This window comes from Hermetia illucens, chromosome 3 (genome assembly GCF_905115235.1).
Source record: "Hermetia illucens chromosome 3, iHerIll2.2.curated.20191125, whole genome shotgun sequence".
NCBI classification, from domain to species: Eukaryota; Metazoa; Arthropoda; class Insecta; order Diptera; family Stratiomyidae; genus Hermetia; species Hermetia illucens.
The window spans coordinates 99,401,607-99,418,998 of record NC_051851.1 but is presented as its reverse complement, the minus strand read 5'-3'; the positions used below and the strand labels follow the sequence as shown (position 1 = coordinate 99,418,998).

At 42.4% G+C, this 17,392-nt stretch overlaps 1 protein-coding gene across 1 annotated transcript; it reads left to right on the top strand.

Moving 5' to 3' along the window:
• The first annotated feature begins 15,725 nt into the window (after nucleotides 1-15,725).
• On the top strand, nucleotides 15,726-17,165 carry LOC119651540. The gene is made up of 3 exons (XM_038055171.1): nucleotides 15,726-16,089; nucleotides 16,669-16,821; nucleotides 16,896-17,165. Exons 1-3 carry the CDS (start codon nucleotides 15,807-15,809, stop codon nucleotides 17,069-17,071), a joined length of 612 nt encoding a protein of 203 aa, XP_037911099.1. The 5' UTR covers nucleotides 15,726-15,806; the 3' UTR covers nucleotides 17,072-17,165.
• The last annotated feature ends 227 nt before the right edge of the window (nucleotides 17,166-17,392 follow it).

Here is a 17,392-nt window from a genome sequence, read left to right as displayed (position 1 = left end):
AGAACAAAGAGGAGTGGTGAGGGGGCGCTTTCTTCATTAACACCAACAGAGACACGGTTTTGATACACCCGCCAAACTTTAAACTTTACTTTTTGGATCACGGTAAAGGGGTTTAACCCAGCCCAGAAGCTCTTCTGGTAGTGTTGCAGAAGATACCCGATGAGTTCGTGTAGCGCACGGTCAAATGCTTTCTCCAGGTGCTGAAATGCAATGTAAAGAAGGCGACGCTTCTCTTATTGTTTCTTCATGAGTAACCGTGAGTAGTTCCGCGGTTTGATTATTTGATTATTTGCGGGATTTCGCGAATACGGTGGTGAAGAATGCGATCAAAAAGGTTCGCCGTATGTAACAGCAAACGGATCAGAAGGTAATTCTGGTGGACTAAAAAGAAAAATAAAGGTATAAAGCCAATGTGAATAATAATAACTTAGGCTAATGAAAATAAAAAAAAAATTGAAAAATAAAAGAATAAGAAAATAAAAATAAAACTGAATAAAAGATGAAAATTGAAAATAAGACGAAGTAAAGAATTTAATTTGTGACAAAAAAATCAAGATCCCCCTCCCATTTAGAGCTGCGAAAATATCAGTTCACATCGGAATATGTTATTTTGTTCTGTTAATTAAGAAATCAACGTTTAATAAATTCAACTTATAAATGTTTCTAAAAAAAAGCAAACTAAACTAGATATTTATTCTTCCTTTTGAATTGATGTTTCCAGTCTCTCCATTAGCTCCTCGAACTCCACATTTTTACAATCGAGCACACTCCAGGACCAAAAATTATACTGATTATAGCTAATGCGGGATGGGGTGCTGATTAGCTATTCGCGGTATAATTCAAACACTACTCACCGAGCGGATACCTTAAGCTTCGGGTTATAACCTTCCTTTTCGATGTCGCTTACTTTCTACTTGTCCACTTTGATAATTTCACTAATGTTTGATTACTTTCACTTTGATTTTGAAAGGGGCGAACTGGACAGCAAAACTTAAATCTTACGCCCAAGACATTTTCACAGGCGTTTTTCAAGAGACGTAATCTTCTAAGCGTCTGCTTTTCGTTTCTTAATGTTCAAGCAGCCCGAAATTAAACATAGTGTTCGAACTGGACAATTTGTGTTTCCCAAGCTACCAAAACCTCTCATTCCCTCTAAGATACACCATCAACTCCTTGCGACCAATCTCCTCCTCCAGCAAAAACGATCTCTCTTCCCATCTCCCGCTCATCAGCTGTCTCTCCGTTCAGCCGGTCATGGTCCCGTTCATTCTGATTTCGCTAAACAGGGCCTTGAATTTAGAATTTCATACCGCCTTAGCGACAGCAACAACACCCTATGACCCGTTCAACACAGTGGCCACTTCGCTATAACGGAACGTTACCTAGCTAAAACGACAACAATGTTCGAACAATACCATATTACTCGCTTGCACTTTTTTTGAAATTAAAATGAAATTTGTAATTGTATAAATGTAAATAAATTCTGGGGGTCAGGGGAAAGGAATAAATTTAAAAGTTACCTGCTGAAGTTGAAAATTGAAAGTGGCATGTAGGGATCGGAATGGGTAAATTGAGAGTAGTAAGGAGTGGTAAGACGGGAGAAAACGAAGGAATATTGCATATTATTAAATACAGTCCCAGTCCTATTATCCCTGGAGAAGGCAAAAAAAATTTTGCAGCCACTACAAGTCGAGGATAAACAAAGTTTTCCGTCGAATTTTTTTAATTCCTGGTTGTCGTTTTTGTAGATTTTCTAATTGGCTAGCGTTTTATCATCGCGGACTTGTGGTAAAGGCATTATTTTTTACGGACTTTCATCTGGTCATTTTTATTCCAAAGCCTAATATCTCGATTGATGAACTGCTTACCAGTGACTTCGAGAATTGTATAGGCTGCTTTTTGGATCGTGTCTTTAAGTTGGTTCCACAACTTTTCTATATTGATAATGGTTGGTAATCGTGTAAGTGAGGTCATTTCTTCTTTCTTATTATGAAATCGACACCATTTAATACGCGGTGCGCTAATACGCCAAACAACGATGGTCTCATAACGAACGTCTTTGTAGCCAGTGACTGTGGTAAATTGTCGGCTCCTGATGAGAATATTGTCGATCTGCGTTCCACTGCTCCTACTATGAAATGTCGGAAGATGAGAGAATAGTTTGATAAACCATATATTCATAAGTGCTCAACTCCCCCTGGGACACCACCTCGTTGTCGTGGGGGAGCTTGTGGTAGTTTACACTAAGGGTGTCCAAAAGCACATAAAGATGGAAACAAAGGATTGTAACTCTCCAAGTGGTAGGAAGTCACAGACTTCGAATCCACCCGCGATTTTTGCCAGAGGCACGGATTTTGAAGGCCTGACCTAATTCATGTCCTCCCACGGAAAGATCTGTGGGAGACACAGACTGCATTTCAGTGGAAAACTTACATTCGGTGTCTACGACGGGGTCAGCCAGAAAGGATAGTACAACAACGTTGAGAGGAATTGAAAACCTGACTGCGGCCGCCTGTCGGTGACACTGTTGCCTAAGTTTTCTAAAATACGGGAGAGAAAGGCTCGGCAGAAGGGAACTTTAACCACAAACGAGAAGGGACTACAGGCTTGCTGTCAGAACCGTTTCCTCCACCTGTACCCAGAAAAACGGAAGAAAGGGAAGCTGGTAATGTAGACATGGACGTTGCTACACCACCAAGTGTGACAATATCCAGAGATATCAGACGCAAGAAAGCAGAACTTTTGGAAAAAGGTGAGAACAAACCAGTAACCCCGGTGAGATCCACACTGAACGCAGCAGACCTTCCAGTTAGCGGCGGTTTTCATATTAGACTGCACTTATGCCTACAAACATAAGAGTTAGTCAAATTAACCTGCAACATGCCAAAGCTTCTTCCTATCTACTGACGACAAGGCTGGCAAAGTTGTAGGACTGCCCTTATATATTGCTCGTTCGGAAGTTCTTTTTAACAGAATCTGTAGTATGGGATTAGGATCAGGGATTAGGATCTTCTTTGATGAAAGATCCTCGAGACTAATGTTAAAATTGTTAGAGGTAACCATGCTGAGACAACTGTATTTCCAGCACCTTGTTGCGGTCAACTTTCAATACCAGGTTAATGGTAAGATGACGTCATAGTTGCCTCAGCTTACTTATCCTATGATTCTTTGTGTCCTTCGCCGATGCAAGAACCAATGGATCTGGTAGTGAATGCAGAGACAAGTGGCCTTGAACTTTTCATAGGTTGTGATGCGAACGCTCAACATATTTGTTGGGCCAGTAGCAAATGCAATCCTAGATGAGAGAAGCTGTTTGACTTCATTACGTCAGCTGGTCTGATGATCGCGCACGTACGGTGCGCCCCCACGTTCGTGGGACCAAGAAGAAGTGACGTAATTGATAATCTGCACTTGAAAGTCGTTAGAGTGAATTAGAAACTGGCGAGTGCTAGAGGAAGCACTCTCAAATCACCGTTACTTAGAATTCTGACTATTGCAGGCAAACAGCCTGTAATAGAAAGGCGGAATCCTAGGAAAACGAATTGGACAAAACCAATTGACGGCAAAGTTGAAATCCCTGGACGACTAAGTACCCCTTTGGTGATCTTCTATCTATTGAAAACACTGAATCGAACACTTTTGAAGTGCTTCCAGAGGGTTTGTTCTATTTTCTGAGGCCAAAGTTGTAAATGGGTTCCATTATGGAACCGAGAACTGCAAAGACTCAGGAAATCAACCAGACGACTTCTAAATCGTGCTTGCAAAAGCAATTAAGATGAAGACTGCTAAATTTCTGGAACTCACAGCGTGGATAAAAGAGGCTGGTAAAATGTTTGAAACGTGACTCTTTTAGAACATACTGTGAGGAACTGGAAAATGAAAGGAAGACTTCCAAGCTGTGCAGAGTCCTTAATAAGGATGAGTTGGCCAAATTGCCATCCACCCAGCGATAGTAAAGGAGGGTATAGAGCACTTAGACCAACTTCTAAGAAATATTTTTTGGGGATGTCTTGCTTTGGACTACGTGCCTTCCTCTTGGCAGAAGGTGAAGGTAGTCTTCATATCAAAGCCTAGAAAAGATGACTATTCAAATCCAAAGAACTTCAGGTAAATAGACAACTTAACATCATTTTCGCCGGAATGTCTGGAGAGACTGGTTGAGCGTCATATTCGCGAGAAGGCGGTAAAGTCGCTCCCACTAAATGAAAGCCAACATGCTTACCAACGTGGAAAGTCCTGTAAGCCCGCTCGTCATTCTTTGGTTTCAACGATAGAGGACGCAATTCTGAAAGGCGAGCATGCGATGGAGGTGTTCCTGGACATGAAAGGGGCTTTTTACTGTGCGCCCTTGCAAAAGCTTTGTGTTGCCGGCAGAAGGCATGGTGTTGAAACGCTAATAAATTGGATCTACTATATGCTAATGCAGAGACTGCTGTGTACTGAAGCGTCGAAAAGCTGCCCTCAAAGAGGTATGCTATCGCTATTTCTGTGGAGGATGCTGATCAATTCAGTACTATGCGAACTGCAAAATCTGCCAATACACGTTCAAGTTTATGCGGATGACGAACCTGTGCTGGCTGTTAGTGGAGATCTCAGAATTGTGTGTAAAAATACACAACTTGCCGTTGATTTGATTGATAATTGGTGTCTCAGGCATGGACTTTCAGTAAATCCAAACAAAACCATAATGGTATTATCTGGTTGGATGGATCGATTTGTTTATTCAAAGGACTGCAATGAAAGCAGCTCATCGACTAATTCGATTAGATCTATGGGAAAACAAGGAGGGGGGGGGCGCAGACCATTGGAAGAGTCATTGGGAGAGCTGAATCTAGTTTTCGCAATGCCCTCCGGCTCTCGAGTCCCCATACATCTGTTCGGTAGAAGATATAATGTTATCTTGAAATGAAGAGAAAACTGGGACAAACCAAAAGAATGCGTGTTAGCATATACTGACGTCTTCTATACCGATGGGTCAAAGACAGCAAATGGTTCTGGAACAGGAGTCTACTTCTCGAATAAAAACGAGAAGTTGGCTAATCCTTTGGGACAATACACAACGGTCTTTCAGGCTGAAGTGTATGCGATCCTGAGGGCGGCAACCTAGATGATTGATGAGCGGATGAAGGGCAGGCGTATTGCAATTTGTATCGATAGTCAGCCTGCATTGAGGGAGATGAGTGGTACTTTGATTACTTCGCAAATCGTTCAGGCATGTTGAAACCGATTGAATTCTGGATTCAATACGGTGGAATTACTCTGGTTACCTGGCCATTGTGGTGTAGAGGGAAATGAAATCTCGGATGCCTCAACAAAAGAGGCTTCAACTTCCCCCATGCCCGGACCGAAACCAGCAATTGGGGCGTCAATAGCATTGGCTGCAATTAAAAACTGCGAACCAGCTTCCCATAATAACAGGTGGCGCAGCTTTAATGCTACAAGACACACCAAACTTTTCCTGTCAGAACCAATCAAAGCCGGAAGAAAGACTTGCAGAAGTATTGTGGGCATTCCGACTGGCCATTATTCACTAGCTGGGCACATGTTCAGAATAGGAATTATCCAAGATGATACGTGTCCATCCTGCAATGAGGAAGCGGAATCCACGGAACATTTTCTATGTGAGTGCCCCGCCTATGGACGCTTCAGACATCACATTTTTAGTGATGTGATCCAACTGCATTAAGGTTGCTTGCCCTGATGATATAGTCATCAGCGGGCACGTTGCGTTAAATAGTGAATACTGTGATTAGCTATATAGGTGAACTGCACAGCTGGTCCCCAAATTGTTTGAGCTCTTTAATGGTGTCATGGGAAACCTCCCAGGTGGCAACGCCAACACCGTATTGAGTGTGTAGACTACCAAAATAGTGGAGTTTATAAAAAATGTTGTAGCTCTTTGCAGCAGACAATCGGGTCTCTTGCAGAGCGCAGGTATCGCCTTTTCCGGCGTCTATGCGTCAAGAACCCTCGTCCACTTCTCAGCAGGACCAGGGGCCGCCGCCCGTCGAGTGAGGTGAACGCTCAACAACTTCCCTACCACCACCTAGGCTTTGGAGCAGCAGCTACGTAAATAACACAGCGGAGTTATACTTTCGACTGGCTATATAGCATTTATCCTGTCCTGTACTGTACCTTATCTATACCGCCGATTTTGCTGTTAGCGAGTTAATCACCACAGCTACCTTTGCTGACAACACCGCAAACTTAAGTTCACAAGCAGGCTCAAAACTAACTTCTTTGCAATTGGAATGGCGGAGGATGAAAGTTAACGAATCGAAGTGTGTACAATTCACTTTCACTTTACGAAAAGGAAATTGTACTCAAGTGAAGATCAACAACACCGTTATACCCCAAATAAATCTTGTTAAATACCTGAGGAAACACCTCGATAGAAGACTCACTTGGAAACGGCACATAGAGGCGAACAATCAAAAACTTAAACTCCTTAAGCTCCTTTTAAACTTAAGTTGTTGATCTACAAATCGGTGCTTTAGCCTGTATGGCCTTGTAGAATTCAACTATGGGGTTCTGCCAAACCATCCAACATTAATCTGTTTCAGTCCCTGGAGCTTGGAAATATGTTAATTAGTGCTAATCAGTTTAAAAATTTTCCTTTCTTTATCGCACAAAAAATAAATAATAAAATTAAAGCTAACAAAGAATATAGTCTAATGATAAAACAGAAAATTCCTGACAATGCATGGGATTATGTTAATGATTTACTTCTTTTAAGAACTGAAATGTATTTGAAGCTTTCAATGGTTTTTGTAAGTTTCAAATAAATTTTTACCTTGAGTCCGAATTTTTCTCAATGAGAACCGTCAGTTGCGTCATAACCCTCACTGTGCCCGAACCGATTTGCTGTCTTGTAAGCATTTCAGACACACCCAATAAAGGGACATCAAGTCAATACGCTACAAACTCTTTTTAAGGTTTTGTGTGAAACAAAATCTTTAGGGAAAACCTATTTTGAGGTAGAAATGTGTATTTTAGTCTACCTGCCCATTTTGCAGAATATCTGTAGTAGTTTAGGAAATAATGAGAAATTTTCAGGTGAGTTATCCTTTCATCGCGCGCTGTATTTATCAGGTGAAAATGATGCTAACTCACTAGGATTAAATACAGAACGTGGTCATACGTGATTAATATAGTTTTACTTACTTACAACTGAAGGAAAGGTAAAAAGATAAAGGGCGGAAATTAACAGGACTTTTCGGACTGTAGTGCAGTTTTCAATCATGATTCAATCGTCCAAAATATTGTAGCCTTCCCCGGCTATTTCCATCGCTGAAATAACTCCTGGAACCGCTTTGATTTTCCATAGCTTCTATACCTACTTTGCATCGGCCACGCAAGGACTGCAGTTTCCAATTCTGAAAATCCTGTTTGAAACGAGATCTTATTTGAATGGGTCTACTGTCCGCTTAATGATTTGAATCTTGCTGATGTTACCAGCGTGTGGGATTTTTAGATACTGAAAATATACCTGCTGGTAATAGGTAGCTTACGGGGCCATCCGGATGGGTCGAAGTGGTCCTTGAGGAGAGAGCTACTCCAAAAGTGATTTCTTGTGTAATTGCAAATTTTTATAGTTCTAGGATAAACTTAGGGGGGGAGTTACTGGTCAGTTTGTCAGAAACATAATAATAAATAATTTTGTTTAACTTGATTTGAGTAGACATCGATATGGACAGTATTTTGGGGCCGGGCGCGGTATAGAGGCAGAATCATTCAAATTTTTCAGTTAGTTAGTTTCTGCGAATAGGTTCGAGAAGGGAGTGATTATTTTCCAGCAAATGTCAACGCTAAGACCGGCATCAGAAAAATACTAATCGAGACTATTCATTTGACACTCTACATGACTATTTGTGAGGCAACGTACTGTGTACTATCCTCAGTAAAACAAAAATAAAATGCTAAGATCATGGAAAGAGATAAATAGAGTATAGTTCCTAAGTCCTACCTGATCTCTCTTGGTGACAAGTCTCGCGACAGGGCAACCAAGAAAATGCATACAATGTTATTACAAACAAGATGATCGGATTGAGTCACGGAGAAATACTAGGGCGTACACCTGAGTCGACGCTGCAGGACGGGCCCCGGTCCTTTCGAGAAAGGGGCAAGGGTTCTTGACGAATGGACGGCATCAGGACATAGGCAAGTTAGTCCGAACAAAATGAACAAAGCAAATACGTGTCTGTGCGCTAAATGTTGGTACCCTAACTGGAAAGACTGAGGAACTGGCAAAAGCCCTTCGGCAAAGGGGCATTGATATCTGCGCTCTGCAAGAAACCCGATGGTCTGGTGCCAAACGCTGCGACATTGAACGCAAATACGGTAAAAATGGCTATGAACTCCCGTATTTTGGTAGCGCACACACTCAATCTGGTGTTGGCGTTGCCATCTCAGAGGGTTTCCGTGATGCCATTAGAGAAGTCGAACGATTTGATGATCGGCTGAGGAAGCTCACCATTATATCAGCTGATCGCACTATTCAGTTCTTCACCGCGCACGCAACACAGACAGGTTGACCTGATACTGAGAAAGATGCTTTCTGGCAAATGAAAAGACTTGTCACGTGCCTGCTAATGACTATATCATCATTGCCGGCGACGTTATTGGTCATGTGGGTGAAAAGGCTGACGGTAACAGGTGCCACGGGGGAAAGGGGTTCGGAGCGCGCAATGAGGGTGGCGAGATGTGACTTTGTACTTATGAACACATGATTCATTAAACGATTGTCTCATTTTCCTATATTTTAGAGTGGGAACAGTAAAACGCAAATCGACTATATTCTCATAAGACGCCAACATTTTACCACTGTCACTGTTGGCAAAGCCGTGCCTATGAGGCCATCGCACCTCAACACTGTTGTCCTGCGAATTATTGGTGGTCAAAACGGAAAACCGATGTTACGAAACCACGGAAGGAGCCTCGGACAGGATGGACTTTACAACGACGTATTTTCTCATGGAATGTGCGCTCCCGGTGCCGGTATGCTATTCCTATATAGAGCTGATGCAAGAGAATCGATGAACAGGGACCAGTTTCCCCAAGCAGAGTAAACCAGGTCCTCGGAGTTGGTTACTTAGTCAGCCAAAAATAGAAGAAAAAGAAAGAATACCCTCTACGAGGCAGTTAAGCGGACCCTCGAAGCATGTCCGAAGTGTGACATCAAAATCGTACTTGGAGATTTCAACAGTCAAGTAGGGACGGAGACCGTATTCAGGCGATACGTTGGCTGCCATAGCTTACATAGGCATATCAATGGACTGCGGATTATTGAGTTAGCAGTGTCGCACGAAACGGTTGTTGGAAGTACCTGGTTTACGCGGAAAGCGGTCCACAAACTTGCGTGGGCCTCTCCAGACAATACCATTTTCAATCAAATTGACCACGTGCTGATTGAATGCCACTACCTTTCAGCCTTGAGAAATATCAGAACAGAAAGGGGGCCAATATAGACTCGGACCATCATCTCGTTCGAATGGTGCTCTGAGCTGGAATTACGACACCACCTATAATCCTCTCTGACAATCAGGTGAGGGTGAATACCGAAGTCATTCACAACACAACCCTATGGAACACCTATAAGAGGGAAATGGATGCCACAATAACCGCAGCTACCGGATGTCCTGGAGCTGAAACATCAACAAATGATATTCACAGTCACCTGAAAAACGTTATTATTAATATGACCACGACGATACTTCGCACGAGCCGCAAGAAAAGCCTGAACTGCTGGTTGGAATGTAAGCTAGCTACGGTACGGAAGAATGCCGCATACCGAGTAATATTGCATTCTCAAAGAGCGCGGACACGCGAAGAGATTTACCGCGAACTCCGTCGAGCGGACAAGTGACTTCACAGACAGAAAAATGAAGCCTGGGGGAACCAATATGTCTGTGAACTAGGAACGAACAAGCAGCAACCGCACCAGGCGCGTAACTATTACCAAGAAGTCAGCAGGATGAAGTCTTATACAGCTCGATGCTCATCCTTCCGAGACGAAGAGAGAAATTTGATTTCCGACAGAATGGGCATATTGGAGCGATGGTTTGAGTATTTTGATGAACTGCTCAACAACCAAAATATGGGCGAGTTGGAGGTCCCGCGAACCGAAGACGACAGACAAATTCTGCTACCACCAAGCATAGAAGAAACAGTCTGTGCAACTCATCGGATTAAAAATCATAAGCCGCCAGGAGCCGATGGAATTACAGCCGAATTGGTTAAATATGGAGCGATCAATTACACCAAGGAGTTCCCAACTGATGCTCAAAGTATGGGAGAGCGAATCAATGCCTGACGACCGGTAACGGGGCATTATCTGTGTCATACATAAAAAGGGGGCTACCAAGCAGTGCAGCAATTATAGAGGTATCACCATTTATAAGATATTCTCTTCTATCTTGGTAGGCCGGGTAGCCCCATACGCCCACAACATCATTGGCCCATACCAAAGAGGCTTCACTCCAGGCAAATCAGCAACAAATCAGATTTTCTCTCTGCGGCAAGGGATGGAAAAACTGTTGGAATATGAACATAAGTTGCGCCATCTTTTCATCGACTTTAAAGCCACCTAGGACAGCATAGCCTGGGTAAAACTGTACACCAGCGATGAGAGAATTCGGTATCCCGACGAAATCGACAAGACCGACTAGATTGACCCTGACCAATGTGCGAGGCCAGATAAAAGCAAGAGGGTCACTCCCAAGACCATTCGACATCAACAACGTAAGACAAGCGGATGCCCTATCTGTGAACTCTTGGCCGCGTTCTAGAGAAAAATCCTCCGAAGAACTTTTGGCCCCCTACATGAAGATGAACGACTCCGTAGTCTACATAACGACGAAATCTATGAGCGCTACAGCGACCGTCTGGTTCTGGATAAAATCCGGCTCAACAGGTTGCGGTGGGGAGGTTACTTGATCCGAATGGATGAGGATGATCCAGCCCGGAAAGCCTATAAGGGCAATATCTATGAGAGAAAAAGAAGACGAGGCAGACCCTGCTGGAGATGGAGCGATTGCGCAGGTCAGCACGCCAGATAGCTTTTAGGGTTGTTGAATTGGAGGACCTCGACGCAAAACCAGGGTGTCTAGAGTTACTTATTCAAACAGGTCTAGACCGGATACCGACTGTTGCACCGTTGATGATGATGATTTCGTGAGAAGAAAGAAGAAATGATTTCACTGACACGGTCACCGACCATTATGAATGTGGAAAAATCGTGAAACCAAATTGAAGACACGATCCACAAAGCGGCCTCTGCAACCCTTGGGGGCACCATGCCGGATAGGTGGTACATCAGCCGAGATGCTTGACTTTATCCGTGTACCACACGAAATCATCTGGTATGCTTTACGACAACACTGCCAGAAGAACTCCTGCGCTGGGTTCGCATGCTGGATGAAGTGGCGTTGCACAACTGGTGTTCTTTGTGATCGATGTATCAACAAACGTCTTAAATCTAAAATTTACTGAAATGTCATCCGTCCTGTCGCTCTCTATGGTTCTGAGAGTTGGCCGAATATAAAAGACAATGAACGGCGTCTTGCGGTGATGAAGATGTTGCATCGATCGTGGAAAAATTGAGAGAGGCACCTTTGATGGCACGGTCAGGCAATTCGTGCTAACGAGAATTCACTTGCCAAGATTGGTCTGAACATCGAAGTCGATGGTAACCGACCAAAAGGCAGGTTGAAACAACGGTAGCCTGATATGCTGGCTGGGAATTTAAAAGCCTCGCGATTGCACCCAGATTCCATTCGATAGAGCCAAATGGCGAAACCGATCACTTCGAGCCGACGACAAAGGCTGAAGAAAAAGAAAAAAATGTACACCCGCTTCACTATATATGAACACCCCCTGAAAGTAAAAAAATCCTACTTACTAACTGTGTTCAGAGTGCCACTGAATTTCGTGTCGTATCAGCCGTTTCTAAGAAAAGCCCATGTGACAGACAGGCAGACATTGAACCGATTTTAATAAGGTGTTTTTTACATTAAGCCCTTGAAAATAACGAGGAAGTTAATAGTGAAAGCCCTCCGACAAATGATGCAGCTCCATTGAAGTGCCGTCGATCATGCTTATTGGTCTGTAAACCTACAATTTCGTGAATATGAAGGGTGCTTGCAGCGAAGATCTAAACTCCGTACACTAAAGTGATCCGCAGAGTGTTGATGTTCATCGTGAAGTATTCTCTCTACCTAGGCTGTTGTTCAACATCGTTGACATGCTTCACAGGACGAGATGCGATATACGGTTCTGAAATCATTGCGGTCTGTGGCATTTTCTGCTTCCTTGACCAGTGCGATAGCTAATTCTTCCTTATCACGGTGAACACTATGCTGGACTTCTGGACACTTCGCTCGGTATTGGAATGCGACCACTTCACGTCCACCATTACTTGCAGCAATCAATAGAGTCACCAACCCCTTCTATTCATCAATCCGTTTCCACGATTCCTCTGTCAGCCAAATTTTATGACGCCCTTCGGGACGTAGCCGACGACCTGTGTAGCACCCGAGAAAAAGTATATCTGATGGCGGCCTAATGTTCATCGATATTCACAGGCGGGTGACTCCGTGTTATTGTCGTGCGAATAGCAAGATAACTCTCTCACTGTCGAGCGACAGCCGGATCATACAAGCGGTCGATATTGAGAGAAGTGTCGAGAAGTGGCGGATGCAACACGCAAAAGGACGATAGGGACCGTCAGATGGTGATGGCACGCACATCCAGGAAACAGCTCCTAAATCTACCGCTGATTGCGAAATGCCGTATCGATTGCTCGTACGCCGTTTGGCTATTTCAAACCCAACTGACCTTATGGCAGATCTATGCGACCTCATTGAAGAGAGACTCCACATGTCGATTGCTCCTTCGCACGTTCCCTATCACAGATCAGTTTTCCAAGGTCAGGCTGAAGAGGATGCTTGGCAGGGCATCCGCTTGTTCAGATTGAACTTAATCAGTCTTCTCGCGGCCGCACACAGTTTTATCCCGGCTATGCTATCATAGGCGACTTTAAAGTCGATGAAAAGATAGTGCAACTAATGGCCGTATTCCCACAATTTTCCCATTTCCTGCCGAGAAGAGAAAATCCAGTTAGTCTGATTTGCCTGAAGTCAAGCATCTGAGGTATACTCTGAACGTACAAGGCTATCCACGTCGCAAGACGGAGGAGACAAATACAATCATCATCATCAACAGCACAACAACGGGTATTCGGTCTAGGCCTGCTTAGTAAGGAACTTCAGACACTTCGGTTTTGTGCCGAAGTCCATCAATTCGATATCGACTCTTGGCGACTCATGGTTTTTAAGCCGTTGGATTGCACGGACTGTTCCTTCTATGCTTGGTGGTGGCAGAATTTGTCTCTCGTCTTCAGTTGGTGGGACCTCCAATTCGCCGATATTTTTGTCGCTGAGCAGTTCATCAAAATACTCAACCCATCGCTCCAATACGCCCATTCTGTTAGATTTCCCTCTTTGTCTCGGCAGGAAGAGCATCGATGTTCATAAGACTTCATCCCGCTGACTCGTTGGTAAAACTTCCGCGTCTGGTGCTGTTGATGCGTGTACTTTTCTCGTTCACACACTTATTGGTTCTCCCACGATTCCTTTTTCCGTCTGTGAAGCCGCTTCTTCATTCGACGGAGTTCTTGGTAGGGCTCTGCCCGGATCCGCGTTGTTTGCAGTGCAGCATTAGTCGGAATGCGGCATTCTTCCGTTCCGTTGCTTGCTTACATTCATCATCGCACCAACCGTTGCGATTTTTCCTGCTACTGAGGCCAAGTATGTTTTCGGACGTATCAATTATAACGTCCTTCAGGTGATTGTGAAGGTCATTTGTTGATGCTTCATCTCCAAGACATCTATTAGCTGCGGTTATTACGGTATTCATTTCCATCTCCGAGAGAAAAAAAGAAGAGGAGGGGTGGACAGATAGGTGAACAGAAAATGAACCAATTGTTTGACACAAAAGCGTAGCAAAATTGACAATTCCGGAGAGATAATCATTTTGGTTAGCGCGAGCCTGGTTGTCTTGGAATCTGAAAAAATAGTGCTAACTCTCCTCATATTCACTTCAATCTTAACAGTATCGTTTGTTTGCTAACTTCACAAGGATTAACGGGCTGTTAAGAGCCATTATAATAACTACTTTAATTTTCATTATAACAAACAAAAAGTTAAAGAAAATCAGGGACTGAGTTATCCAAGCCTGATTAGTAATGAAGATGTGCCGATGCGATACTTCAACCAAGCAGCACTTAATTTGTAGTGGACCTGTATAGTCAAATAACTTCAGGTTTTTATAATTTTGGGATAGCTCTTTCCTCATAATCATCAACCCTGTTTTTTTCTGCTATCCCTAACGAAACCGTTATTGCAACTCCTTTAATATATGTATGTACCAACTGAAGATGATTCCAAAATTATTTTTTTCAGGACACTCGCTGGTTTCCTCTACATTTATGTACGTGTTGTATTATTGATTATTTTGAATTTCTTTTTAATTGTGATAAATTGTTGCTCTGATGGTTTAGGTAAATGAAATCGTCAGATTTTTGTTTGCATATGGATTTGAAGTTTAGGTTAGATAAACCCGCTCTTAATTTTGGGGACCTTCCTTCCTTCTCTACCTCCTCCTAACGAGTAGAAAAGCCTTTCATCTGGCATCTCAGATATTAGATTCCATTTATTGTGAGGATTTCTAAGATCGGTTTTGATTTTTGACGAGATACGAAGGAAATATTCACGAAAAGTGAAATTCGTCTTGGTTTTCACTCATTTTAATCTCATATTCCAGGTTAGGAAGTGCTAAACTCATCACTGGCTAGATCTATCCGTATACTCGTCATGTCATGAAGATACCCATACCCAGGAAAAAAATATCTATTGATCGTAGTTATTGATCATATGAAAACTATTATCGCTAAAATTATGTGAAATCTACGGATTTATTGCTAGTGAAATGTACTAAGCTATGTATAAACGGTAGGATACCGTTTTGTTTCTGGTATCTGTATTCTGAGAAACTCGGTAATGGCGATAATTTGTATCTACCTAAAGCTTTGAGATTTCGAGTTTAATTAAACAGAATGAAAATAACACACCTATGTTCAGCCTAAACTCTAAGCCACACTTCGATGAAAGAACATAAATTGAGTACCAGTATTAATCAAGAAAAGGAATCGAACGTAGCTTACGTTCAATCTGTTTTCTATGAAAGCGGATTTTCTCATGTTTTACTTTACCAAACAATATTAAACTGTCGAAACCCATATTGGCACATTACTTAGTGATACGTAATTCGGGATAATGGCTCTACTAAGCCTACTTAATTATCGCAGATATGTATTAGCTTCAGAGGCCGTGGTCACTTTCTAGCGTCAGTTAAAATATTTGTACTCATTCCGGATCCATATGACCACATACGTATTTAATTTCTGCATTCAACTTACGTACGCACCGTTATTAAAAGATGTACTATGTAACCCGAGGTCCGCAAGAATGATTGAAAATGAATTTGCTTCCGTTACGTGTGCTTCTCTGGCTAAAAGAATATGATGATTGATAAGCTTGTCACGGCTTGCCAAAGGTATGCCGTGATGACACGAAATAGTGCATACTAATTAATCGCGCACCTTTTGGACACCACCCCCAACTGAACCGTACTCGCGAAAAACATAATAAATACTTCAATAAATTTGTTACAACTGCATTTGCGTTTGAGTTCTGTATTGTTTCGGCGTGGTGTCCCGCGGGTGCAAGTGTTTCGACAAAATAACCAAGATGTACTTCAGATTCGGATTACTCCTCCTGGCTGCGGTGTGCCTTTCGGTTCGTGCTGATGACACCGAAAGAGAATTCATCAATGCAATTGATATTGCCGATAGTGAAAAGTCGATGTACCTGTTCGGTGGATTAAGTGTCGAGAAGATCAGTGGCGGTCGATCATATCAACCAGCTTCCAATGTTCTGGACCGCGTCGAACAATACCTCGAAACTCATGAGCTTAAGTGGTCAACATCTGCGGAAGAAGAGGAGGAGCAAGCTAGAAGTGCATCGGCTTCAGGTAAACATGGGATTACTTGAATTAAAGCGGATATTTTCGAGGATAATGTGAAAGCAGACTGAGCTGGTTCTAATGGGAATATTAAGATGGACGTTTATGACTGTGGTTGATAAATTGCCAACGGGTTGTCAATCTAAGCCCCGCCTTATGTGAATTTCGTACACGGATATAGTTATGCACATTATTTGAATCTGTGATGGGCATTCTGGTTTATTGACATTCTCAAAATCTCTACCCGCCACGATTTTTTGCAAAGCTTATGGAAGCAATAAATAAAAAAAACAAAACAAAAAAATAGGAACTATAAGTGATCAGAAGACACTAGATTTAAATGTGGACCTTTCCTGTGCGTCGAAGTATAGAATTATCATAGCCTAAATGAATACAGACCTGAGGGGGGGGGGCTATCTTAAAAATTAAAATAGAGTCAATGCGAATTAACAGATACTAATAGATAATGGAATAAATGTTCTATTGGAAGATAAGAGATTTCAACGTGATATCCCAAAAGCAGATTCCTCAACAGAATGCAAAATTATCATATTAGTAACTGTCAATTTTCCTTCAATATAATTACAGAACCTCGAACCCGACGATTAAGGAAGATGCTCTTGCCAATTTTGCTGGCTTTGAAACTGAAAATGGCTGTTGTCCTCAAGTTGGCATTCATGATCATTAAATTCATTTCAATCAAGGCTCTTATTACTGGACTCCTTGCCCTTCTTTTCGCTGGTAAGTCTTGTGGCTTGACTGATATTAATGGTTGGTGAAATTCGGTTGTTACTTCATAATTTCTCTTTTCACAGGTGGCGCCCTATTCAAAGATTTATTGGCAAAGAAAAAGGATCATATCACAACAGCATACATTACAGGAGCCCCATATAATGCCGAGATTGTGCATTCCGACTGGAATCGCAACGGTCAGGCTTCCGCACAGGAGTTGGCTTATGGATACCACACGATCCCACAACCTGCTTTCTGAGGAATTGTATAGAAAGCTTTGAGTAATTTAAATTAAATATTTATTTATTATTATTTAATTTGTGTATAAATAAATGTGAATTCTAAGCAGTGCATTACCTAGTTTAATGTGACTATTCAAAGTGAAAGCCGAACACCGGATGAATTTAAAATGAGTTTGTTTTTCAGACCAACAGCAACACTCCATGGCCTATTCAATGGTTCAGTTTTGCAAACGAACTGGCTCACTTTTTTCGAAATCGGATGTAGAATTTTGAAACTCTTATTTACTGAAAGAAATTATTTTTGCTTCTTTCTTTGTCCACAAGATGAAAGGAAAAAG

Excerpts from the sequence above, each read along its gene's own strand:
- LOC119651540 (XM_038055171.1), top strand. The coding sequence starts at position 15,807 with ATGTACTTCAGATTCGGATTACTCCTCCTGGCTGCGGTGTGCCTTTCG. Across the intron at positions 16,090-16,668 it reads TAGAAGTGCATCGGCTTCAG|AACCTCGAACCCGACGATTA; the intron begins GTAAACATGGGA and ends ATATAATTACAG. Across the intron at positions 16,822-16,895 it reads CCTTGCCCTTCTTTTCGCTG|GTGGCGCCCTATTCAAAGAT; the intron begins GTAAGTCTTGTG and ends CTCTTTTCACAG.